Source organism: Struthio camelus, chromosome 2 (genome assembly GCF_040807025.1).
Source record: "Struthio camelus isolate bStrCam1 chromosome 2, bStrCam1.hap1, whole genome shotgun sequence".
In the NCBI taxonomy this organism is placed as follows: domain Eukaryota; kingdom Metazoa; phylum Chordata; class Aves; order Struthioniformes; family Struthionidae; genus Struthio; species Struthio camelus.
In genome coordinates this window covers 162,889,283-162,915,854 of record NC_090943.1, presented here as the reverse complement: position 1 = coordinate 162,915,854, position 26,572 = coordinate 162,889,283, and the positions used below count along the sequence as shown (strand labels likewise).

The window sequence follows — 26,572 nt, the reverse complement described above, 5'->3', positions numbered from 1 at the left end:
CACGAGCCCCAGGTAGAGTCTTTGTAGCTGAGCAGTAAGTGAACTGCAGGTCTCTCCCGAAGTTGCCAGCTAGCTGCATGCTCTCATTTCGTGAGACTTTTTATTGTGCGGAAAGCTGTCCAGGAGCTGGAAAAGAAGCCATCTGGTGCAACTCAGGGAGCATTACAGTAGTTCTGACCTCTGTGGATAGAAGTATGGTGATGAAGAGCAAACTCGCAATCCAGGGTCTTAGTCACTATGCTCTCTGCAGGAACTGTGCCAGAAAGAAGCTGGAAAGCAAACGCTAAACCTGCACGGAGCTGGTAGGCTGCTTACAGAGGATGTTTAGCACCCAGGACACCTGCAAGGCAAGGAGCTTCCAGTGTTGGGCTTCATGTGAAATGAGCTTATGTTTGATGGTGCTTGAGGGTGGGGACTTCCGAGTCTTCTGCAGATTATTAGAACAAATCTGAGCTCTGCCATAAGGTGGAGGTGCAAGAGCAGAAAAGCCGGGGGGATGGGGACTCAAACAGCAAACTGGACACCTTCGAAAGAGTATGAATGGCTCCAGCATTGATGTAAAGACCAGTTATAAGGGGCCAGCACCTCACCTCTGAGCACTGCCTATAAGTGGGCTATATTCTCTCCTTAGAGTTCAAGACTGCAGTGATTCAGCAGACATGAGGAAGTGAAGGCCCCATATGTAGGAGAAACCGTGAGAACCAGACAGTACTAGAGGTGTCAAAGTGGCTGCCACAGCTATGAAAGGGCAGAAGACACCAGATTTGCAGGGCAGAGACCATTCCCGAGGCATGGTGGGCAGGAGCTGGAGTGTTGCCTCCCAGCAGCAACTGCCTCAAGCTGGGATACAGGAGTGGCAGCCCTTTTTCTCCATGTGACTTCCAGCCTTTGAAACCAGTCCCTGGAGGCAGCTGCACGCAGAGCGTAGAGCCCCCCTCATGTGATTCTGGCACCCCCACTGCTTCTTTGGAGCACATTTGGCATGGTCACCTTGATTGGGGCCTGATCTTGCTCAGTTCAACCTTTAACTGGCATTTCTGCTCCTGCCAGGTCTATACGAGACGCTACCAGGTTGAGCAGAGCAGCTCCTTCTGTCCCCCTTCCCTGCCTGGATGCATAGAGTAGCCATGCAAAAAGAGAAATTTGGGGATGGAAAAAATTCCCTACTTTAAGACTCATTTCATGAGTAGGATTTTGTTCCTCTCATTTTCCCACGGCAGCATTCTGCCTAAATGCTATTCATGCCCCCTGGTAATGTTTATTTAGGCTAGGGTCTCTTTGGGGCTATCGCCTCCCTGTTTGTACAGCAGCAGCCTCGTCTGCCAATGAGCCGGTAGCTTTAGTTACCCTCCTGATGGAATAATGTAAGAGGAGGCACTTAAGAGACATTTGCATAGTAGTCTTGTGACCTGCTTTAATTCTCTGAGCTCAGGCCTTGCTGCTGCCATGTCTCTATCCACTTAGGGCCAAAGATGGGATTTGTAGTCACTGAGGATGTTGCAGTGAGACATGTGCCGCAGAGAAAGACCTCTCTGGGGCTAACAGAGCATCAAAGCCCCCTTGGAGTTATTGATAGTAAGATAGTAGAGCTGGGCAACAAAATGCCATTTAGAGAAATTACCTTAGATGTATTACCCTCGTCTAATCCCCTTCTCTTCCTGAGAGGGATTGACAGTGCAGAACAAGAGCATCTGTTGCTGGAGAGAAAGCTCACAGTCTGCTTTAATCCTTCCTGCTGGGGCAGAGATGGGGAACCTCATCTCCTAGGGAACAGGAGCCTCACCTCAGAGGTGGGATCCTCATCTCCCAGGGGATCCCTGCCCCTTCTGTGACCAAGATGCTGTGAATATATGACCAACCAACATGAAATGGAGCAGGGTGCGTCAGGGCCGTCACAAAAGCTCCGGAACCTGAACACATCTTCAGAAATTAGAGGAGCTGTTTGGCATTGAAAGACAAAAAAATCAGTTTTAATTCATTTTTTTCTAGTTCAGCTTGCAAGGACCACTCTTAAAGGTAACACTTTATTGAACCGGCTGGGCTGTCAGCCCAGATATTCAGATGTTTGTGCAACTCTTGTGGCTGTAGTGACCAACCACCGTTGTCAGCTGTCCGCGTGCAGAGTTGCTCACAGCCTCCTGCCGCGGGGACTGCGAGCCCGGGGCGCCGGCGCAGCGCCCCAGTGACAGCTCCAGCTTTGGAGCGGGCCAGGAGGGGGAAACAACCCCGAGAGAGCTGCGGAGAGAAGAGGAAGGAGCGAGAGGGCCCACGAAGGCCACCCCATGGGTACTGCAAACGCCCGAGTTAGGAAAATGAGCAGCGCGGCCGCCGCCGCCTCGGCCCCCCCGGCGCCCTCAGGTGCTTCCCGGGCCGGGGCCAACCGCCCCGCTCCCGCCCCGCTGCGCCCTGCCCCCTCCGTGAGGCGGCCCCGGAGGGGGGGGGGGGGGGGAAGGCAGGCGGATCCGGTCCGCCGGCAGCGCGGTTTCTCCGCCGCGGGGCGAGGGGCAGCGGCTGCCGGGTGAGGGGGGGAAGGCGGGGCGGGGCGGCCCGGCGCGGCCAAGGTGACGGGGCCTCCTCTTCCTTCACCACCCCCGCCCCCGCGCCGCTTCCTTTTATAGCGATGCGGCAACCGTGCTCGCTGGCAGCCAACCTGTGGCAGCGACGCCGGCAACCCGGAAGGCCAGGCTGCGAGCCGCCGGCTGCCCCTGCCCTGCCCTGCCCTGCCCTGCCCCGCCGGCCCAGGTAGGCGGCCGGCCCGCGCTGAGGGCGGGCGGGGGCGCGCGCGCGGCGGCCGTTGGCGGCCGTTGGCGGCTGAGGGGAGCGGGGGCCGGTGCCGGCTCAGGGCGGGAAGGCGCAGCCCGGCGGGGCCGGGGAGGGGCCTCCCCGAGCCCCCGCTGCCCCGCAGGCAGCGGGCGGGCTCGACCGACCTTGCCGGTGCCGCCAGATGCCCGTGTTGAGGTGGGGGGGAGGTCTCGCAGCGCCCGAAGGGCCTCTCCTTCCCCCCCCCCCCCACCTCCGGGCGCAGCGCTGTGCCCGGCCTGAGGCCCGCGGGGAAGGGGAGGGGGTTTGGGGCAGGAAACGCATCCTGGGGGTGAAAGGCTCGAGTTGGAGCTGCGGATCGTGCACCCAGAGCGGCCTGAGCCCGCTGCCTCGGTTTCCCCCTTTGTAGAAGGGGACCTGGAGGCCCCCTGTGTCAGCGGGGGTGACTGGAGGTGGCATGTTTGGGAAGTGAGATCCTTCCCGCAACCCCCCCCCCTTCCCCCCTGAGTGCAGAACCTGATAAATCCTGTGGCACCCCAGTGACTGCAGTAACGGTCTTGGCACCAATCAGTGTGCTTTCCAGCAAAAAAAAAAACCAGTTTCCCACTAAGATTGGGCACAGCAGCAGTAAGCTGAGGCGTAGTTGGTTTTTGGAGGAAGTCACAGTTTAACGTTGCATCATGCGTCCGTGTGCAGTGGCGTTGCTGATGCTGCTTATGGTTACGCAGGGTTCAGAGTAGTGGTAACGATGTTGGCTACTTCAGGCGCTGGCCTGGGTGGGTTTCATTTGATTATCCCTTTATGCTCGGACAGATGCCAGGCTTGAAACTTTCAAATCGTTGTCGTTCATGCAAATCTTGCACCTGTTACTGAGTGAGCATGTAGAAGTTTGGCCCAGCAGCCAAAAATGTGTTAGACTGGCCAGCAAGGAGGAAAGAATTTCTGCTTTAAGGGATTCTGTACTTCCTGTCTGGGCAGCGACGGTGGTGTGGTTGTGATCCTGACTATGTGAAAACTACTTCAGTCTCTTAAGTAAGTTACAGCATTTCAAAAGGATTAATGGTGAAATACAGAGGAAATAGCACAAAGCAACCTTTAAACCGTGAAGATGAACTGGCTGTGTGGTTTAGAGCTATGTTATCCTTTTGCTGTTTAGAAATGAGCTCTTATCTCTGAAAAACTAAGGGTTATTTAAGTATAAGCAAGATCAAAAAGGCATGATGGATACATGTTTTATTCGATGTTTCACTAGGTGTCTGATAAAAATGGGAGAGAGGCCCTTTTTTCATCAAAACAAGGCAAGCTACATGTGTTCACCCGAAACAGAAAGGTGTTCTGAAGCGATCTGAGGTTTCAGCAGAAGTGCAGAGATGCCCTTTTTTAGGGCTTGTCTGAAGCCAGGTCTGGTAGCAGACTCTTTAACCTGGAAGATGCCAGCCCTATGCTGTGGGGTGGGGGGAAGCCTTCAGGGTACCTGCCTGAGCTCTGAGAGACCCTCCAGGGTGCATGCGCAGGGGGGCACCCTGGATCATGTTGGTGCACCAGCCTGCACAGGAGAGCCACTTGGGGACTTCTTGCCTGAGTGAGAGAGAGTGCTTCAGCTGCATGGTTCCCGCTGGGTTCCCAGCGCAGCAGAAACCGGGAGCCTGTTTGTGTCACGGCAGTGGGATGCCCTCAAGCTGCTCCTACAGAAAGGAGTTTCTACCTGCTGCTCCACTTCTGTTCGCTTCAAGCATCGATCAGATCAATAGGCCTAGTTAGCATATTTTCACTGACAGCTACTGGCAAGCTTTCTCAGGGTGCAAAATAAAAAAAATACTAAGTGTCAGTGATGTGAATCCTTCGGTGACTCAGAAGGAGAAGCACTCCCAAGCTTGAAAGAGTTTCTGAGCGGGGTCTAAGGCAGAGCAACGCTCTGTATGGAAACTGGGAAGTGCTGTGGATCCAGCAGATCCAGGTTTGTGAACAGCAAATACTTTTAAAATATTTCCAGTACGGTCTAGAGCATCTGTTTTTTTTAAATGAAATTGATGGTTCAGATTGTTCAGCAAGGAGCACATACAATGGATTTTCAATAATGTACACAGCACAGCTCAGGCTTGAGGAAAAAATAATTAGACCTCATTCTGTGCTTCTAAATGTGAGTATGCCCAGTAACAACAGTGTAAGAAGTTGATGTGCTGAGGGTAGTTTAATGCAGGCTGTAAGCGTAGGAGGGCATGGCCACTGTTCTCTGCTACCTTTGGGTAAAAAGAAATAGCAGTTGATAAATAGTAGCTTGTGAGAATAAAGACTGATGTTCAACTGAGAGATTTCCTGTGCTGCTTGGAGAAGAAGGGCAAGAGTATATTGAAAGTAAAAGCTTATTTCCTGTGAAAGACTTCTGCTGCACTGGAGGACAAGACCATTTTAGAGCTAAAGTCACAGCTGTGGTAATTCAGGCCAGCCACACAGACATCTGAAAAGGGCTTATATGGTTTGTCTGATGCAGAGTGAAGGGTGCTGAGCACCAGCCTGCCCAAACCTGCAAATGGGGAACAGGCACGACATCATGTGCTCCTCTTGCTTCACTAAGAACAGGAAGAGAATCTGTTCCCTCTGCCTGGAAATAGCCTCAAGAACTTCATTAGAGACTACAGGTTCGTTTGCAGGTATAAACTGGCTTGGTCTGGCTGGCAACATGTACGCTCCAGAGGCTTAGCTGGGAGTCAGCGTAGGTCTCTTGTTTGCCGGAGCAACACGAGTTCAGGGTGTGATCACGGACTCTTTCTGCCAGCTGAAGGTCATTTCTGCAATGCCTGTCTCAACCCTGACTTAGAAAGGCTTGTCTCTGAGGTTAGCTCTGACTAAGACCTATCTTCCTAATCATCTGGTTTAGGTTTTCCTTTAGTGCTTACCATGGCAGTAAGCTTACTTATCTGCCAAATTACTTCTCTCTTTGCAGACCTATACAGTTCCACCAGGATCTGAATCAGGCTTGCTGATTCTTAGCTGCTCAGATTGCTTAGATTCTTAGTACTACTCCCCCAGGAGCCCAGTCCTGGGCTAGGAGATAGTCTCAGGGAGCTCAGCGTGGGCCACGTTGCTGACAGTGCTTTGGAATACAGTTTTTGGAGCAGGGATTTCAATTCTGCCATCAGGTTATATTTCACAATGCACAGAGAGCACTTTGCACAGTGTCTACAGTTACTCAGCTATTCAAAACCTTTGTTCTATGCTTCTCTCATCTCTGTGTGGAGCTTGATAGAGTTTAAATTTTTTCTTGGTGCCTGAATTCTATGACTGTCTTTGCTTGGTGTATTTTCAAAACTGTTCCCCCCCATAGGTTTTTTCCAACCCTACCCCTCCCCTGAAAAAAAAACAAACTGTGCTCATGCTCTTATTCCTTAGGATCTTTCTACACAAGAGACACTGAAACTGAATGTATGAATGACCTTTGTGGCATCAGGTGGGATAAGTCTAATAGATAGCTTTGGTTTCCCTTCCTAACTTCCCCCCCCACACACACACACATCATACAAACAGCATCTCTATCATCAAAAGTGCATTTAAAAAAATGCAGCTTTTCATTATATCTCCTTTGAAATGCTGTAACATCTACTCCAGGGTATCTAGTGAATAAACTCTCCTTTATTTTTTTTTTTTCAAAGGCATACTGGATAGAAAGGGAAGAACATAGTCTTCTAACTGCACTAGGAAATTAAGAATTTTATCCGAATCTCACTAAAACAGTCTTTAGTCCCAGCCAGAACTGGAAAACCACTCCACTGCATCTGCCTTGTTCCCAGCATTGAGCTCAAACCTCTTGGCCACAGCCTTCTCTATTGAAGAAAAAATTATAGGCACTACACATAATCTGTGCTATGAAAATCTAATCTGTGACCTAATTTGTTATGATACCATGAAGAACCTGTCAGTAGCAATCACTGTAACGCGTGGAGCAGACGCACTGTCTGCTTTCCAAGAGCTCGCAGTTAGTCACCTCCGAGAGAGCAGTGTAACGTCAAGTGTGTATGCTTGAAATCCTCCACTGCCAAATTTGAGGAATAATATATGGACAACTCTCGGATCGTTCTAGTCTTTTAAAATTAAAGTAATACAGGTAATGGTATTACATATACAAGTGAATCTCCTCTACAAGCAGTCGCTGTGGAGCAGACTGGTTTGACCTGTTGGGAGAAGGAGACCGGGACTGTTTTCTGTGCCTGTTGTAATAGCTGTTTACCTGGTAAGTGTTCATACCGCTTGTCTGTGGCAGTGACTTGGACACAACCAACTTGCTTGGCAAGCAGAGGAGCAACTTGTTTGAATAATTTCTTACCAGTTGAGTTGGGGTTTTATGGGCTAATTCTCAGAGGACAAAATTTGCTGTCTTTGGGTCCCAGTCTCTTTTAGTCAAATTGTTGTTTAAGGGGAAAACAAGATCTTCTATGGTTTGTTATTGAAACTGTATCACTGCCAATCTTGCTCTGCAAGCCCAGGCAAAGAGGGAAAGTTTTACAGATTGGGAATGCAGCAAATAGACTGATAAACTGGAAATCATGTTCCTAGCTCCTAGCCCTGCTACATCTGACAGTGAGACAGCTTGACTGAGGAACTACTGCTCTATCAAAAACTGACAGCAGAGTTGGACTTCCTGTTTGATTGTTCTAGAAATAACAGTTCCTTTTAAAAAAAAAAAAAAATCTCTAAAATGCTCTACTTGAAACTACTAAAAGTGTTGAGGGGCATGCTGTCTATTAATAACTGCTAAGACCTGTGTTCATGCTTAGTGAGAGATCAGTTGCTTGCTTTGGACTTTGGGAACCTTCTATTTACTAGCTTGGTTTTAGGATCTGGTAAATTGTGTGTCTGAAATCCAGCACTCTGTGGTCTTACGCTGTCCTGTTGACCCTTATATGAGGCTACCTATGCTGCTATTAGGGCAGCAGCTCTCAAACTTTTTAGTTTGAGCCTCCTCTTTATTTTCCTCTGCCTCCTGTTCCCCAGCACGCAGGAAGGCATAGAATACATGTATTTGCATATTATTTTATAAACTCAGTGCCCGTTTACCCATGCTGGGCACTTGGTGCTCACATTTCAATGTGGTGTTTGTTGATTTCTGTTCGCTCCAGGCTTTTCCCTCCACCCACTCACTTCCTTGTCACAAATGTTTCCTCACTTCACCAGTTTTCCACACGTACTCTACGTACAGGATACCACCAATTTCAGACAGGCTCAGCACTTGCAGAGGTGAGTGGCATAGGGGAGACAGATCCGTGTGTGAGAGGGGCAGCAGAGGCAGGGAAAAGGTAGCGCACCTGTAGGGGGGCAAAGGTGCAGAGGCAGGGAGAGGGGGTGTGGGATGCAGGTGTGTATCAGGAGAGTGGGAGCAAAAGCAGGCAGTGGTTATCGGGGTTGAGCGAACGAAGGTGGAAGAGGGGGGATGGCTATATGCCCATTCAGGGATGGGATGGGGTATAGCCTGATGGCTGTGTGTATATAGAGCTGAAGGAAAGCATTTGCACAGGGGTGCATTTTTGTAGCCTTTGAGAAGGCAGGACGTGTGCTTCAGGCTCTGTCAAGGGCGTCCTCGTAGCAGAACGCGGTCAGGCCAGAGGCCGAGCTCCCTTCCTCAGCCCGGCATGGACAGGCTGGTCTGTTTTGAGGACTCTTTCTTGGACTTTAATAGCATCTTTTAATGTGCATTTTATCGATCTGCTTATTATTCCTAATAAAAGCTTCCCACCTCCCCTCAGACAGCATCTATTTCCCAGTCACACTGGGTGCATCTGGCCGCTCACAGCCTGTCAAAATGGAGGAAAAAAAATAAAACCATATGAAAGTAACTTGTCTGTAGTTTTAAATTAGACAATGGCTAAAACTAGTATAAAGATCTATCTGTGGCTATCCAAAGGCTAGTGAGAACGTTCTTCTGATGGCTGAGAAAGGCAAGCGAAGGTTTGCAACTAGCGCTTCCTTCGCCTTGTCCTGCTCTTGTCCTTGCAGCTTCTCTTGCCCTTCGAGCTCAGTCAGTAGTTGGTGGAGAGCTATGCAAATGTTGCTCTGTGCTGATACTAATACTTCCAGCACTGTGAAATGTTCGCAATACCCACAGTGTTTTTACCACACTGCTGTAATTTCTCTGTTTGAGTGTTACAAATGTGACTTTGGACACGTTGTACCGAGGTTACTTGTTGTCAGAGCCCTGAATCTGGCCCAAGTCACGCTCTGAGGCCTGGTTCCACCTACCGTTTCCTCCTCTGGAGAAGGTACCCCTAGCCACTCACTCTGCTTTCTTCTCCCCAGCTGTGGTTTACTCTCCTCCCCTGTACTTATGGTACTATTACTGGGGCTGCAGTATAAACCAGTTGCTGAAAGAGTTCAGATTACAAGAATAACTGTAGATTTGTTCGGCTCCTTAAAGGTCCATTTTTCATTTTATAAGCTGGCGTAATTTTGATTTGCAGCATGGCCTACAGTTGTGCAGTTGTGCTTGGACAAGTAAAAGAGGGTAGTACGCTTGTGGGAAAGGGTGGAAACTTCCCTGTGGAGAGGAAAATGAGATGAAAACAGGATCCTGAGCTGTTGAGGGGGGAAGGGGACTAGGTTGCTTGGCCGTGCTGGTGGAGGGGATGTGCTGCTGATGGTCTTTGGCAGGGTGGGGGAAGAGGAGGGACAGAAGATTTTGAAACCTAGAACCAAACGAGTTGCGGTCAGGGCTTGAAACTATTTAAATCCAAAACAGAGAACGGGCTCAGAGGCTGAGTTTTGACTTAGGTGTAGCAGGCAGTGGGAAGCTGGGATGACTTGCGAGGAGGCTGCAAGGGTCTTCGCCTCTCCTCTTTTGTTTTGGGATGTGGTCTACACCCCTGGTCTGGGAACCAAGGGGTTAAGCCCTGCCACCAGTGCCAGGGGAAAAACTGCTAGGAGTGGATATTCTTCCATGCCTAACCTGTTCGGAGGAGTAGGAGGTCACTTAGAAATCAAAATTAAACAATGCCTTAATGCAGTTTTGAAAAGTTTATTTGGAGGGCTGGCGTTCCTCCAATGCAGCTGAACTGATGAGCTCTCTCCCATAATAATGCAAGACAGAGGGCTTGGCTCGGCTGTCGGCAGCGACTGCAGAACTTTGTACATGGCAAGGCTGGATTTCTGCCCCCTCATGCTGCTCCTGTTAAAACACGCTGGGTACGAAAGCGGGGAGGGCTGGACTATGTCACACGCACATTGCTGCCCTGCAGCCCTGGTAGATATCACGTTGGAGGCTTGCTGAGTGCCTAGGCTGCTGCGGACAAAGGGCAGTGCTGGGGGACTGCCCGAGCATGGGAACAGGCGTTGGGTTGCTCTCCGGAGAGTAGCAGCAGGCTCCAGAGCACCTGGACTCAGCTTTGTTCCCTGAGCTGCCCCGTGGAGGCACAGTGCAGAATCTGCCTCTTGAGGCAACATCCAGAGGCGCGTTCCTACACACTCCTGACGCTGGAGAGCTGCTGTCCTTGTGGTGGAGCTACGTGATGAATGATTTATTCCCCTGCGACTCGGTGTCTTGCCAGAGACATTAGGATAGGGAGTAGCGCAATGGTGAATCTCTCTTCAGCCTGCAAATTCCTGGGAGGATTTTGGTTTTCATGGTAGCAGGTCTGGACTAATTGACAAAACTTAAAAGAAAAAAAGGGGGTGGAGGGGTAAGCTCAATTCCAACGAGTGTTTTGCCAGTCACATAACTGAATAGGGCAGATGCTCCTGCCTTTGAACCCAGAGATGGCTAACTCCCTCTGAAGGATTGGCTGTCTGACCAAATATGATCTTCTGTGCATTAGTAGGTCTGTCTGGCCTCCTGCTTACGTGGAGGCCTAAAGAAATATTTACTGTATGTGGCAATGCTCTCTTGTTAGTGTGCTCTGGGTATCACAGATTGCCTTAGGGCATCGCCAGTGGATATCTGTCAAACGGGAACACTGGTAGGATTCCCTTGGAATGACGAAGCCACTCAAATCCCTATTTAAGGGTTAGGGCCAATTTTTTTTTTCCCAGGATTACCACTTTGAAAGAAGATTGTTTTAGAAATGGCTCCAGGTTGTTAAATTTGTACCAAGATTTCTTGCACCCAGAATCCACGGTTGATCAGACATCCTGGTTGTTAGTGTTAATACTGTTGCTTTTATGAGCAAAAATTGCTTTAGATACGTTTGTCAGCTGTATCCTTGATCTAGCGTGAATCATAATGCCTCTAAAGTACATCTATGCATTTGTGGTATGATTATGCTTAGGACTTGCAGTGTCTGTACGTACAAAAAATGATCTTTTTACTTAATGTGTTGCGGTTCTGTTTAATCTGTCATCTTGGCTTTTTTTTTTTTTTAATAAATTACTTAATATGAGAAGCAATTGGTTAATGCACTCTTCAGTAACGCTCTGCTGGAGAATGCTGGTCGGGCTGAGATCGCTCGTCCTTGTGTGCTTTTGCATGGGGCTCTTGTGAGATCTTTTAGCTAATACAGGATCAGTAACTGCTTCTCTCTGTAGAGTCTCATGGCACATCAGCCTGTTTAAGAGAGTGAGAAAGGGGGAGTCAAAGGAAAGTACTGTGTTCAAGTGAGCGTGCCCTGTAGGAAAGGACTGACCTGAACACCTTGTACCCTTACTCATCCCACTGGGCAGGCGCAAGCATGTGAGGCCTGTGGCTTGTCCAGAGCCCATGGAGAGGACAATCTGACACAAGGCCACCAGAAGGATCACGACTTTCCACTTCTGGGTTTAGCATGTTAGCTGATGCCTCAGAGGGTTTGTGATGTTCCTAGGCACTTGTTTTCACAGAGCTGAACTGCCCTTGACTCGTTTGCATACTGCATAGGGCTTGGGCTTTTCCTCTTCCTCTTAATGCTATTAGGCGCTGTCCTATGTGCGTCTGAGGAGAGTATCACTCTCAGTCAGTGGCCAAGTTTGTGTAACTTCCTCTAAGTAGTGGCTCCCAGAAATGCAAATCCATCTCCCCCAGTCCTGCTGGGGAAGGGGAAGGGCAGAGACTTCTCTGCAGGGTGAGGTGGGGGGCAGGGGGAGCCTCAGAGAGGAACTGCCAGCCCACTTGTTCTCCTTGTTCTCCTCCATGAGTTCCTCATGCATGAGCTTATCTGAGCTCCCCCTAGTGCAGCGTGCTCGCCAGATGCTCTCCTGGGAGGCAGCTGTGGTTTCTGCCCCAGGGAACGCTCCTGTCCGCTCGAGGGGAGCAATCCACTTCCTATGAAATCCCCTTGTTAAGTAACAGAATAAACGTACCCTCTGAGTTACAGCTGCCCTGCTGGCACACCACTGCCTCTTGGCAGCCCTGTCACGAGGGAGACTTGGGGGGGGGGGGGCAGCCAAAAGGTGTCCTTGCTGCTGAGGGAAATGCAGAGGTAGCCCCAATTGCTCTGCCAGGTGGGGTGCAGGAGCACAGGGAGCAGATGCCCCTTTTGCTCCCTTGTGCTGGGGAGCTGGTACCACCTATGGAAGTACGGGCGGAGGGGAGAAAGGTGAGCCTTGTTTCTGCCCCCACGTATGCTAGTGCATTGCGAGTCCTGGGAAAAGCACAGGGGTTGGAGTTAATGCCCAGCTGAGATGTGAGGACTTGCCAAGTCAGTCTGTCTCCTAGGCTGCTCTCCTGCCCTCTTCTGCAGGATGGAGCCCAAACTGATATTCTCACTTCAAAGTGTTTAGTTAAGTTTTGAGCTAGTAGGAACTCATGCATAAGTCCGTTGTGGATGTGTCCTAAACTTTGCTTAGATTGGCTTTCTCCTGTAGCATTCACGGTGTGCTGAGTAATTTCTTCACTGGAGGAGTGGCCAGAGCCTGTGCACCCCCCGGGAACAAATGAGCGACCCCCTCTGGTTGTGTTTTATTTCCTGCGCTGTTTTGTTGGGCTCCAGTCCTACAGTGAAATTCACTGACATCAGTAAAACACTGACAACTCCCCCAGGTCGAGCTCAGCAGGATCAGAGCTTTTCAGAGATGAAAGCATATCTGCTAATGTGAAAGACATTTTTACAGAAGGTCACTGAAATGCAGTCCCTTATCCCAAAGCCTCCTTTTGCCCTAGACGCTATTATTGCAAGTACTGTAGATGAATTTAGGTTCCAGCCCCATAAGATGTTTCAGTTAATATGAAGAACTTCAGAAATTGCCCTTCCTTTCTCTAATGTCACTTTAATCCCTTGCGTATACAGGGATCAAAAGATACGTGATGAATATACTAAACATTCATTGCACATCTCACTTCCAGTACCCAGCTGACCTCTTAAATCCTGAATGAAATGAATCTGCATTTGTTTCTAAAAAATGTCTCATTTTGTGAATCAAAATGTCAACACATTTGAAAATGGTCCCACATGAGAGGTTTGTATCTCTTGCAGTTTAAATTGCTGGATCAATTTCCCATTAATACTAAGGGTGTTTAAAGGACAAACTCCCTGCCTACGATAGTGAAAATTTACCCTGAGGTATGACATTTCACCTGCCACTGAGTGTAAGACAGTCAAATATAATGGGCTGAAATAGCGAGATTTGCACATACTGGTAACAAAAGAGGGTGACTGGGGATGTCGTTACAGAAGTCCTTGCCTTTTCTCATGTGTCATGCGTCACATATGGTGTGTGTGTGTGTTTTTGTGTGTGGTTTTTTTTTTCCTTCCTCTTGGGCCGTGAAACCTTGCGTTTACTTTGCAGTTTATATTACTGCACTATTTCGAAGGCCCCACTTGAATTTGGTCACAGTTTAATCATGTACGTTATGAGTGTATAAAGGAAGCCCTGAAAGGCTTCCACTCAAAAGGTCGTGGCCCAAAGAAATGGGAGCATGAGGGTATGTCCAAGGTCTCATAGCTGAGCAGCAGCCGCAAAGCCTGCCTCCGGCATTCCTGACGCCCGCGCTGGCCTTCTGGACTACAGACCAATGAGCCCGATCACGTATCTTTCTGGTTGCAGCTATGCAAACCAACAGGGCTTTACCCCAGCTTGTCCCTGCTCCTCAGCATAGCTCGGTCCTGAGCGAGAGCAAAGGAGAAGGATAGTTGACAAGCATCCATCCTCTCCTCCTCAAATGAAATATGGAGGCACCTGGAGTTATCAGCAAGCTGAAGTGGAGAGCGTAGCTGTGAATAATTTGAACCTGGGGGCATGATGAAGCTCAGTCTGTGCTAAGGCATGTTTACCGAGGAAGTGCCAACATCACCTGGGAGAGCATACCATAAAATTGCACCATACAGTCCCTCCCATGCGCTATCAAGGAAAGCAGATGCAAGGATGGAAAAGCACCGGGGGCTGAATAAAAGAGCTCCAGTATTAGAGAGGCCTGCTCAGTTTCCTACCTTTTGCTGCTGGCCATCTATGCTTCCCAGCATTCCCTGGTCTCTTGCCAATTCCCATCAACAGCTGCGGTTTGTGGTTGTAATGCTCAGCATTTGTCTGCTCTTCCTTCTAGCAGACCTGCATCAGTTAGATGTGCAGCATGCAGCAGTTCTGGAGTCTCAGGGCTCCCGGAATTGGCCTCCAAGAATGAAATCAAATCCTTCCTTACTCCTTTATCTTCTCAAAGATCTGAGAAACTGCAAATGTGGGTTTGCAAGTATTCTGGGTCCTTCTGGTGAAGTTTATGAGGAAAGGTAATAATACAGTGCTTTGTCTTATGTTATTTTAAAGAACAAAAAAATGCCAAAAGTAAATCTAAAGCTGGATTGTCAATGCAGAAGAAGCCTGCTTTCTGCATTTGGCAGATGAAATGTTGTTCACTCTTCCAAGCTTTTATCTCAGGATGGATCATTCGGTTTCTGTGTCTGTGTATTCCTATTGAGGCTCCAGCATGAGCAGGAGTGCCTCCAAGATACGAAGTAACTGTCTGTTAGGAATCTTACTCCACGTTTCAGGAGGCTCTCAGAAGTTCATTAGATGTTTAATAGCTTCCAGTTAATGCTGTACTGGATGGACTGAACTGGTGACTGAGAGGGGAAAGGTTCTATCGCACATTTACAAACCCTAAGACATCTGTTCCCCAGACACAGATTTGTCTAATTTCCCTAAACCACTGATGACCTGCCCTCATTCCCTTAGGAAATCCCTTGGGTTGGTATCAAGTAGATAGTTATTTTTGGGTCCTTTCCCAGAGAGAGTGCACTGTATTGCTCTGATCCCTACACGCTAAATAAATATATCATCGGACTGTAGTAAAGATCTAAAAAGCTTTATTGAAGGGGAAACAGATTATTAATAATTGAGGGTAGTTCACTGTATTGTTTTTAAGCCAAGTAAAGCTAATAGAGCATTTTTATAGCAGAGATAAAAGTGTAGAATATCGAAACTGAATTGATTGTGAAATTTAATGGCAACATAAAAGTCAATTAATGAATTGCAATGGTTATCTCTGCATTAAAGTGAAAAATGCAGCTCCCAGGCAGTGTAGTAAGCATTTTTGAAAAAAAGCAGAAAGTAAATGGACAAAAAAAAAATTCTTATTGACTGGTAAGTGCCTACATTATTTTTTTTCCATTGGAGAGGAACTCGTATGACCATATCTTTAATTCATTTGTCCTACAGCTCTGTGTGTAAGTATGTATGTGCATATTTTTTCCTTAGTCCATTTCTCAATTACATAAAATCTTTACAAGGAGTTAATCTGAGATTAATTCTAAGAAAATTCTCTAAGGGCCGTCTGAGTTTCTTCATTGTTGTAAGGAGAACTATACTGCAGAGAGAACAGACTTCAGTGGATACATTTATAATACGAGCTCTATCTGAGGAGAGCTGCAAACTTAAGTGTTTGAATTGCCCCATGTTATTTATTATCTACCTGATGCAAAGTTTCCTAATTTAAGAGTGTATTTTCTGTTTCTTTGCAATAGTAGGAGAACATGGAACACTGAAAAGAGAAAGCTGAATCATTGGGTGGCAGAGCTGTACTTCTTGTGGATGAGGAAGGCTTTAAAATGTTCTATATTGAACAAGTGAATGTTTATTTGCATTGTAAACCAGTGGCCATTTCCTGCTCAGTGACTGTCATTACCTTGTAGTGATTCCTCCTTTTGCAGGCTTTTTAAAACCATCCTTTCCTTCCGAGACCTTTGTCCCAGCCTCAGTCAGGCAGGAGGTTTCTTCCTACACTGCAGTTTCCTATTCTCTGCCTTTTTCATGATAGCCATTCAGTCTCCCAGTGAGGAAACATACCCCCTTTTTGCCATCTGGCCGCGTTCGAGTCCTCTCTGAATGCGCTCCCCTCTGCACTAAGCCCCGACTTGTCATACTCATCTGAAAACCTGTCACAAGCTTAGGGCCAGAGTCTGTCATCCGAACTATAGTGTGTTTTGCCTTAGGACAGAAGTGACCCCATTTAAACCGTTCAGAAGCATGCATGCTTAGAAGGACTATCTCGCTGCCCTTATGTCTCTTTATCTCTGCTTTCCTCCCACGTGGTATTCCCCTGACCCCTTCACGTTCCTTAGACTTGTCCTCTCTGAGCAAACCATAGAAATCTTATTTTCTCCTACCTCTGACCCTCTCGTGCTTTTGAAGTAAAATTCGACAGATCAACAAATAGGATAAGAATAATAGAGCATGAAGAAGCAGGTACTATTTTTCTTTTTAATTCTGTCTTATTTTCTTCCAAGAAAAGGTTTAAAAAAAAAAAAAGTCCAGTGAACAGTGTAACTAATGAATCCTAATTGCCTACAGATCTGAGTTTTGTGTGCCCCTCGTTTCCCACTGCAGCTTTCCCTAGCTTTCTCACTGCAAAACCTCCAGCCCCTTCCATGTTCCCGGCTGCCTTCTTTTCTGCCATGTTCCTGGTGCCTGCAGTGCAGTTTCCCCCGTCTTTCTTCTAACACCTTCTATTTTGCCACTCGGGCAAGAGATGACATGTGCTGGTGGACTGGGCAGTATACACATTAGTGTCCAGCATCATAAACCTAATTTCCTGGGGGAAAGCAGACTATATCCTGGTGCAGGGAAAACTGCTATCCCGCACAGGCCAGGGTCCCCGGGCAAACTAGAGCCAGCTCTGAACGATTAGCCCTGCTGGGAAGCACGTAGTGCAAATGCCGTGCAGCTTTGGCACAGCTGTGCTGTCTTTTGCACTGAGGTTAGTTTGCTTAGGACTGGCTTGGTCAGGTAGAAAACCTGCAAGTACAACAGATCTCGGTGTTTGCGTTCTCCTCGCATCTTTGACTTGGGCCGTAAGCAGCTTGGAGCAGGCGTTACACCAGCGTTTCGGTGAAGTACCATTCAGATCTCTGCAACTTACTTTTTTACATATAAAGTTACTGATGTTCAATGTTATGAATTTAGGCATAGGGAATTACTGGAATGGAAGTTAATAGTCTAACTGTAGCACAGCCCATTCTCATTTAACGCTATACAAGAACGCCAAGGCCAGAAAAATGGTTTAAACTCTTCAGAGTTACAGTGCAGTACCTCACAAGGGAACGCTGTTTTGAGTCTTCCAGTCTTTTGGCTCGTTCCCTGCCTGAGATGGGAATCCTTTAGAATAAGGAGTATATGATCACGTCAACAGGAAAACCTGGTTTGTGAAGCGTTCATGTAGAGCAGCACGGTCACAGTCGGAAGCTGCTGGTTGTAGTCTCATCATTAACGAAATATGCACCTAAGCTCTGACAGCAGGAATCTGGACGCCTCAAATGGGAACGCATCCAGATTGGCATGAGCAGGCCCAGAATGTTTCCCAGCTCATGTGTGGGGACATAAAAAAAAAATATTATCTTTTCATTAATTGGATAATTTCAGAATAACTTTAAGTAATTGAAATGTGCAGTGTCAGCTTTACTCCCTTTTCTTGCTAGCAGAATATTAAACAGCTGCATTTGGTGCTGGATTTAGTCATAGGCACTATGTTCACGCTCAGGAAAAAGGAAGAGAAAGAGATGTCTGGTCTGCACTGTTTCTGTGGCTCAGCAAAGGAAATGTTTAAGCAAATGCCTAAATGCTTAGTTTAACTGCAGCCTTCATCTGCACCCAGTCTGTCCCTCACAGATCACAGTACGTGAAAAAGTCCTGGCTTTCTGTTTCATCTGCTGCTCTTCTTTACAGTTAGATTTTTCTGCTTATGTGAGCAGTATGAATTCTGCTTCTGCCCTTCTAGCTCCCTGTGCTTGAAATAGTCACGCTCAAAGACTTTACTTTGGAAACTAAATCTACTATGCTAGTGATGGTGAATTGGGAACTACCTACCCCACAGAAAAAGGATGCTCCCTACTCGCTTCATGCGAGATTACTGAACGTTCCACAAGAAAATGTGTGTATTGGTGGGGAAAGGGTTTCTTCAAAATTCTTTATATTCCGCAGTTGTGTACCGAAGTCCTTTTAACGTCTGTTGCTTTTAGGAGCATACTGATGGAATTGCATTGAAGAAAACAGTTTAATATAGCAGATGACTGTATCTTAATGGTGTATTGTAAAGAGGTAGATGTAGTTGGTGAGCCAAACACTAAGGCCTTGTCCTTTTCCCTCATAATTCAGCTATCTTGTAGTCAACCTCACTTGGATCACAAGTGAAGATGAATTTGGTTTACAGTAGTTCAAGCGAACGTTACAGAACCAGTCCGGGTGTTGATCAGCTGAACTGAGCTTTACTTTTCAAATGGGAATAAATAGCCAGGTCTTTCCAAACTGAGCTAGTAGTGCAAGGCCAGAATAGTGGCAAAAATGACAGTGGGGTCCTGTGGGGTGCTGAGCACCCTCAGCTCCCTCTCGTGCCACCGGAGGTTGGAGAAACACATATTGTGGGGTTGCAGCCTGTGACCTTAACTTGTCCTTGCTTATGTCACGCCCAGTGGTGCCTAATACGGTGGTTGTTGTGAAGTCTGAGTTTACTCAGTGAATTTTGAAATTGGCTCTCAAGAGTCTTTTTCCAGAGTCTTTCACTGAGGTGCTTTAATCAGCTTACCTCTTTCACTGCTGAAAGATTTCAGCATCCCCAGTGATCTGAAGAAGAAACTGTTAGCACCAACTGTATCAAAGGGAACACAAAGTGGCCTCTTGACAATGTCCCTGGGTAACAACTAGACACAGCCCAAAAATCTCTTATGAACCAGGCGCTGTTCTATTAACAAATGAATTAAGCACTTTGGGGGAAAAAGCAAAAAAAAAAAAAAAAGAAAAAAAAGAAAAAAAAAATGACTGCATAACTGCAAAGGATATGATCAAAGTAAAATACTCTCCTGCTCCTGAGGTAAGCACAATTCTCAATGAAATCAATGAATATTTGTTTCCATCAGAGCTGCAGGATTGGGTCTGCTTAAAAAAAAACCTGTTTTCTCTTCCAGAGGGTAGTGAAACAGTGCAGCCCTCTTAAATCCTGCCTTCCCCGTTCTCTGAAACATTGATTCCATCCATTAACTGCAACACTGTTAAGCTGCTGATTGATTTGAAACGTTTTGTGAAAAAAGGAAAGAGGCTGGTGAGGAGGTTCCAGTCCCGATATATTGTTCAATTCCTGTGGTAGTCCTGCTGGTTAACTTAGTTTTATGAACTGACTTGACTGAGGGCTGGTGGGAGGAGAAGTGAGATGCCTGACCTTCTGCATTGTACCCCAGTTCAGCAGCCTGTTCTGCCGTAGTGAAGCACTTATTTAAATCTACTAAGTGCTACCCAGAGTAAATAAATCCATTGACATTTTAGGTGTTTTGCTGGAAAAGGTGGCTTTTGTACAAGCAGAGGTGATGACCCAGAGCCCATTGAAGTGATTGTAGCTTTTCCACTATATTGAGTGAGCTGGACCAGACTTTTGTTGAGTAGAACATGAGAAGAATTGGTGCATCTCTCTTCCCCCCCCCCCCCCCCTTTTTTCTCTTCCTTAAGCTGAGAGCCATAAATTTGGATCTGCAGTTGTAGTCATAACCTCCTGAACTTGATAGTGCTGGATTATCTTGATTGTTTCAACAGGCTTCTTGCTGGCCAGCTCACCTGTTTCCTAACGAGGTCGTTTTGACCACAGCAATTATTTGTTCGGAGTGCGTCTCTTCAGTGCAACGGTACCCATGCATCGGGTTGCTGAAGAAATTCTGTACTTCACACACTTTAAACAGCTAAAGTTCTCAGCATCTAATACAGCTTTCTGCTCTATTCTGTAATAGGTCTACTACTATAATTTATCTATTTTCTAATGGAGACAAAAGGATTGAAATAAATGCTACAGTTCCTCTTTCCACCGTCCTTTATGCTTTCTGGTCTACATTTTTTTTTTTTTTTAAATGCATGTTTAACACCTGCCATTTTCTCTTTATTCCTCTTTGCTTCCCCTGTCACATCTGGGCAAGCAGAACTGCTGAGGAAAGGCAACAAAATATGAAAACAAAAGAGCTTTATGTTATAAAATCACCATTATCTTTGATCACTGTCCAACAGAGAACGTTCCTGTGTCATTTGACTGAAGGGAACTGTTTATTAATTGAGAGTCTGCATATATTAGCTAAGGCATACTGTACCGTGCTATACTGAGACCGTGCTGCTCGTTTGTTAGGAGCAGTTGCATCAGCGGATAAGAGAAGTGGAAAATAATTTCAGACTTTGTAGTGCTGGAGAAAGAGATGATTATGTAAGTAGTCATGTGAAGTGATTAGTGCGCAGCACTAGGAGACAATAAACTTTCTCCAGGTTTGTTAGAGTGAAGAGAGAAAACTTCTGAAATGCCTCAGTTTCCCTGTTTGCCACCTCGATATCAAAATGGCCTTTGTGGGCATTTTGAGATTGTGGCTGCCTGTCTCCAAAAAAGTAAAAAAAAAACATTGTAATTGTTTGCCGTTACAGTATCTGGAAACACTTCAGGCATCCTTGTAGGCATACAATTATTTGACCTTGGCTTTTTGTTTTGTCTGTGCTTTTTGAAATGTATGTAGATCATTCATATTTTGCTGCCATTGTTTATATTTCTGAAGAGCTACATTTGTATCGGAGGATTTGTACTATCGAAAATGGAGGGATGCTGTAGTGTGAACGTGACTGCTTCTGCAATATCTCATCTACTAGGTCTACACTCGAAAAGGGGGAAAAATCTGCAAGGGGGAGAGCGAAACCTGATGTAAGCGTTATCTGAAGTGAAGGGTGCTATGAACCACTATGGTATAAACAAAGGCTCCCTGCAAAAGCTGCTGCTGTCTTTCATTCTTGAAATTTTACTGCAAGAAAATTGGTCTCTCTAATAATTAAAAAACGTAGCTTTGGATATGGGGTGCTTACTTTCCATTTTCATCCACGTAATGGAAAAGTTAGTGGCCTCCTCCCCCCCCTCCACCAACAGCTCTGTTGTCAATGGACAAGGCACTGCATTGTTACTGCTGAGTACAAACCAGAGAAGATGGCTTCCTTTGCTCCTTTTGATGTTTTCCCTTAGGCTACCATTAAGTTTAAGTAGCAGAAGTATTGTAACTGCCTGACACTGAGGGGCAGAGCGTTTGCTTCTGTATTTTTATTTACCTTAACTGGCTATCTGTGTAGCTATAATATAAAGTCATGTTTTTGTCATTGGTGTACATGCACATACAATTAGCGCTGTCAGAGCAGTCCTGACCTACTACCACTCCTTAATTTTATGATACCGACTGGCAAGTGTCATCTCTGATTTTACTTTTTACCTTTATCCCAGTAATAACCTGTTAAAATCGCCTTCTGTTCAGATGGACCAATTCAGAAGTTAAAAGTCAAGGCAAAAGTAATAGAAAATGGGTGTTTTTTGTCATGAAACATGTTCAGAGTATGCAATTTTTGTTATGCTTCAGATTTTCAGTATTACCTGGAATGTGGATGTCTTAGTACGCAACTTCAGTGAAAGCGTCCGTGATAGAGCATTCTCACTCGTACTCCTGAAAGACGAAAGATCCAAAACAAGTGCATCTTAAAATTTTGGAGGGCCCTAAAGAGTAAATGAATATTACTGTAAACCTGTTTATTCTTTCAGTAGGAGATTTTTTTTTGGTAACCCCCCTGCAAGTGTTTATAATATTTTCATGTCAAAATTCCTCCATCACTGAGGCTGGTTGTATGGTTTTCTTATATCTGCATAAGAAGCAATTTGTATAAGAAACAAAATGCCATAGTATAAGGATGAGAGGTGACAGCCCTCAGGTTTATGAGTCCATCATAAACTGAGAATTACTCACTTCACGGGAAGCAGAGTTTAGTGGGAGCTTGGTCAGTTCCTACCTGGAACGTGGACTTTCCAATGTCTGTGGGCTTGAGAAAGAAAGAGAAGGTGGGAGTGACCTGCCCTCTCAGTACATTGATCTCCTGCAGCTCAACATTTTTAACCACAAGTTTCAGAAATTCCATTCTGTGACAGAAGTGATAAGTTAGGATCAAACACTTCAGTTTCATTTGTGTAGAAGGGTTGATTAAACATAAGTGGATGTATGACTTGTTCAGCCCTCCTGCTCACGAGGTTCTTCTGTGAAAATCTTCTTTCATGGTCTTCTTGGTCTCAACTATTTGCTCCAATCTACGCTAATCTTTAATGATCACTAATGCCTGCCTGGCTGCTCCCCTTTTCCCTGCTCAGGTGAAGGTGAAGGATAATTTGGTACATGGTTTACTAGCCCTGGTGTTGCCTGAATGTTACATGAGGACCAAATTTGCACTGTAGTGAATTCCTGTGAGTGCATTAGACAGGTTTTGCAGCGGAGCTGTACTCACAAATTGCTTCCCTTATGCCCTAGGATACTGTTTTATCTATAATACTTTTAAAGTTTTAGGTTATTGAATCCATATTTCTTAAATCCCACCAAGTTAGGAGAGAAACTAAGCTTATCAATTGAAGTTAACATATACAGAGGCATGAAAATAAAAGGAAAGGGAATATATTGTCATATGTAAATCTCTGAGGACTTTGCCATTTTCATTCTTTCTCAAAGTGGATTGGGGGAGCTATTTCACTATTATTTGACGGTGATCAAACTGGCATTTGGCTTTTGAAGGGAAAGTAGCAGAAGTGGTGAGAGTCTCAGGTGGTTTGTATGGCTCTTTCAGATTGAATAATCATCCTTCCCTATGATAATACTCCCCTTTTGAATGTTGTGCCTATGAATATCCAAGGAGAGGCACCTTCCTCCGTTGTTTGTTGTATTTGTGTCTTATTGCCCAAATGTCCTGCTCCTTCTCTGAACTGTTCCTAACGTATAGTACATGGCGATACTGAAGTTACCATGGTTGAGGCCTTGGCATCTGTAGTAGTTCTTTTGTTCCTTTAGGCGGTTATTTTATGCGGATCAAGTGAAGTTATATCAAAAGTAGAGTAAATTATTCTTTGGCTTCAGAAGAACCATTCAACATAAAGGCCAGATGAGACTTCATGGGAAAACATTTTTTTTTAAATCTATATTCCAGAGAACTTTGTAGAAAAAAGCAAAACTTTATTTTTCTTTCTTTCTGTGTATATGCATCATTTTACTAAAGACACAGGCCTGAAAACAGTATTTTTGTTATCTTCCTGTTTTTGCAAATTAGTCTATATCAGAAGTAAAAGTAATTCAGGGTGTGTGATGTCGAACTAATTTAACAGTGTAACATCAGCAACTGAAAATTATGATCTAGGTGAAGAAACAGTGAAACCTTCAGAAATACTTTTTTTTTTTTCATGCAAATATCACTAGGATATATACATGGCGAGGAATAAATTATATAATTAAGTCATTGAAAAGACGCTAAAATATATTTTGGTGTTTCTAAACACATTTTGCTTATCTCTCATTTTATTGGAGGTGGAGGACAATATATTTGTTACTATGGCAGCTGGACTTGAGCAGTGGGATATTCTTCCTGCGTGAGGCTCGAGGCTCCTGCAGCTCAGTGTTCACTGAAGCACTTACCTTCTCTTTCTCCTCTTTTTTTTTTTTTTTTTTTTTTTTTTTTGCTTAGATCTTACAATGTGATCCACTTGGGAAGAAATTTATGTATGGCTTTAAGTCTTGCTTTGAGGAAAGTAGGAGCTTTATGTTATTTCCCAGCCCAATTCTGCCAACATCAAACATTTAAAATGCCTGAGTCAGGCCTTCTTTAAAAAAAAAAAAAAATCACACAAGCTGTGTGTGATTGATGATGACTTAAGCTCTTAAGCTATGATACGTTTTGTTAAGTTAGTGGTCATTTGTTTTATGATTTTTAAGTTTTTACCCTTCAACCAGGAAGACCGTAAGCGTCAAAAAAATGAAAGCTGAAGTTGTGGCATCTGCATGAGGCCAACATCTGGACTTTGAAACGCACCACGTATGAGGTGAGATCGTCAGGCTGTATTGCCACCGCTAACCCTTGTCTCCTCGTATAGCTCGGAAATCCCCCTGGAAGGGACGTGCTGCTGGACTAAAAGGGAGGAAAGAACAAGAGAAAGTAAAGATATCAAAATTATCTGTGCTAATCGTGGTGCCGGGGCAGGCGGAGGCGCGACTGGTGGGCATCTCTTGACGGACATGGGCCGCGCTCCGTGACTTGAGGACGCTGCTTTTGCCCAGGACGAAAGGGGCGAGAAGGGCTGGGGCGCGCGTCCGCGGCGTAGACGAGAGCGGTTTCTGGCGGCCAGCCGCCAAGGCGCCAGCGCGGAGCGGACAGCATGGCGCCACCGAACCGCGGCCGCCGCGTCTCGCGTGGAACGCGTCGGCCGGCAGCTCCCGGGAAGGGGGAGCGGGCGAGCGGGCAGCGGCGCCTCGCCGTGCCACGGTGCCCCTCGCCTCCCGCCCGGGCCCGCGGCGGCCCTCGGGGGAGCCCAACGCGTCCGCCCTCGGCGGGTGGGCGCGGACGGAGCTCGCGGGTCCCCAGTCCGTGGGGCTTGGCCCCACGCCTGCCCCATGGGTGGCCTTGGCCGGACCCCACGCAGCGCCCCCGCCCGCTCTCCCGCGGGCGCTGGGGAGCCCCGAGGCGGGCCCCGGGGCGCGGGAAGATGGCGGTCCGCGCCGACGGCTGACCCCGGCCGCCGCCCCCTGAAGGGGGTTGAGCCGTCTCGCCCGCCCGCCTCTCTTTCGCTCCCCCGCCCCTGCCGGAGACACTCGGAGTCAAAGCAGGTGCATGCGCAGTGCGCTGGCAGCTCGGCGCGCCTGCGCAGTCACCTGCTGGTTGCTTCCCTCCCCCCCCCCCCCCCCCGGCCCGGTACATCCGGGTCATCGCACGCCCGCCCGCACGGCCGGTGTCCTGTGGTGCTTTGCAGCCTGCTTCCCCCTTCCCCCTCCTTCCCCCTCCCCCGGCGCGGGCGGCTCCGGCGCTGTAGCCATCGGCGCCCTCCCCTTCGCGGGGGCTCCGGCCACGCTGCTGCGGCTGCTGGCGCTGCCTCCGGCCGTGCGGGGGGAGGCGGCGGCTCCGGCGCCCGCTGCCGTCCGCGGGGCGGCTCGGTGAGTGTGTCGGCGGCGGGGAGGGCAGAGCAGGGCGGGACGGCGGCGGGGCCGTTGGCCGGGCCGGGCGGCTCGCGCCGTGTGTCCTTCCTTCCCCCCCCCTCCCCCCTTCCCGGCCACCTCCGCAGCGCGGCTCGCGCGACCCCCAACCGCCGCGACCCGCCTCGGCCCTGCCGCGCCCGCCCGCCCCGCCGGCTCCCATCTGTTGCTCCCCAACCCCCTCCCCTCCCCTCCCCTCCGAACCGCCGCGGCTCCCCCCGCGGGCAGGACCCGGGCGGGGGGCGGGGGGCAGCCCCGGGCCTCCGCCACCTCCGCGGGCGAGAAGGGGCCGTCGGTGCCCGTCTGGCCTGGGGGGAACTAAGTTAATGGTCGGCGAGCCGCCGGCTGTTAAGTCGCCCGCCGCGCGTCGCCACCCCGCGCGTTGCAGCCCGGGGGTCCAGGTCAGTCCGCGGCCGCAGCGGGTCGGGCCGCCTGTGCCGGTAGCTGGTGGTGGGAGGGGAACGTCTTGTTCCCCTGCTGAATTTGAGCGGTGCTGCGTGCGTGGTGGAGCGGTGTCCTCCTCGCCCCGTCGGGCTGCGCGGAGCGCTCCGGGCTTGGGAGTCGTGGAGTGACAGCGTTGATGTTTAACCAGGAGGACACCTATTGAAGGGACATGTGGTGTCTTTCAGAGTCCAGTTAAAACCTGCGATGAATTAAGTAGAATGCAGAAATCGCTGCAAATCTGTGGTGGTAAGGATCCGCTCTGCAGTTTTGTGCAACTCTTACAGGGTGCGTAGTGTGGCTGTGATGTTAGGACTGTCATTCCACGCAGGGGTGAGGTGAATTCAGAGGCTGTATGAGGAAGGTGTTGCTTCTAACCTAGTCATTAAGTAACTGATAAAAATCATTTCTTAATTGCATTTTAATTTTCTCCTGCGTGTCTTAAGAGTAAGGATAAGCGCAGCTCAGGTCTACTTTGTGACTTTGCAGTCTGGTGTAGTATCTAAAGCGGTGATAAAATACAACCAGTTTTTTCACAGAAACGGATATGAAAGAAATCACATGAGAGCGTTGTGAAGATTCTTGATGCTTTTTTGTCCTTTTGCTTTTTCTTTTCCATTGCATCAGCGTCCTGGATCCAAATGTCAGGAATGATCTGACAGCTGTCCTTCTGCTGGGATAGCAGAGTATCGCTAACGTTTAAAATCTGTCATTCTGAATTTCTGATAATGCAGTGTGTGAAATACAAGTGTTGTATTAGCATGTATGTTAATTCTAAAACTAGTAAAAAGTTTCCTAAAGTCACTTGAATAATCTTTGTTTTTCTCTATTACCTTTTCTGTTATAAACTGAGAAGTCTGTTTTCCTCAAGCCTTCCTCCCCTTTCTTTCCCCATTTTACACAAACAGGTTTTACACAAACAAGTGCATTAAAGCTCTGTTAGACTTTAAATGCACCTGTAAGTGGATATACGTTTTTCTATAGTGGATTAGTGGCAGATAGGGGAATTG

The 26,572-nt window shown here is 47.4% G+C and overlaps 1 protein-coding gene across 19 annotated transcripts in view; it reads left to right on the top strand.

The window, feature by feature from the left end:
• Nucleotides 1-2,110: 2,110 nt before the first annotated feature.
• The window catches only part of CYRIB (CYFIP related Rac1 interactor B), a 101,834-nt gene continuing 77,372 nt past the window's right edge, over nucleotides 2,111-26,572 (top strand). For 2 of the 19 annotated variants that reach the window (XM_068933294.1, XM_068933292.1), the window contains exon 1: nucleotides 2,580-2,742. Coding sequence is in view for 1 of the 19 variants with exons in the window: in XM_068933278.1 (XP_068789379.1) it covers nucleotides 7,843-7,992 (150 nt within the window). In the remaining 18 variants the exon portion in view is untranslated. Of the gene's footprint in view, nucleotides 2,287-2,527; nucleotides 2,743-2,840; nucleotides 2,959-7,827; nucleotides 7,993-23,888; nucleotides 23,978-24,741; nucleotides 25,083-25,755; nucleotides 25,812-26,572 lie in introns of those variants that run through there. The other 17 variants (XM_068933305.1, XM_068933299.1, XM_068933283.1 and 14 more) reach the window with 16 other exon arrangements.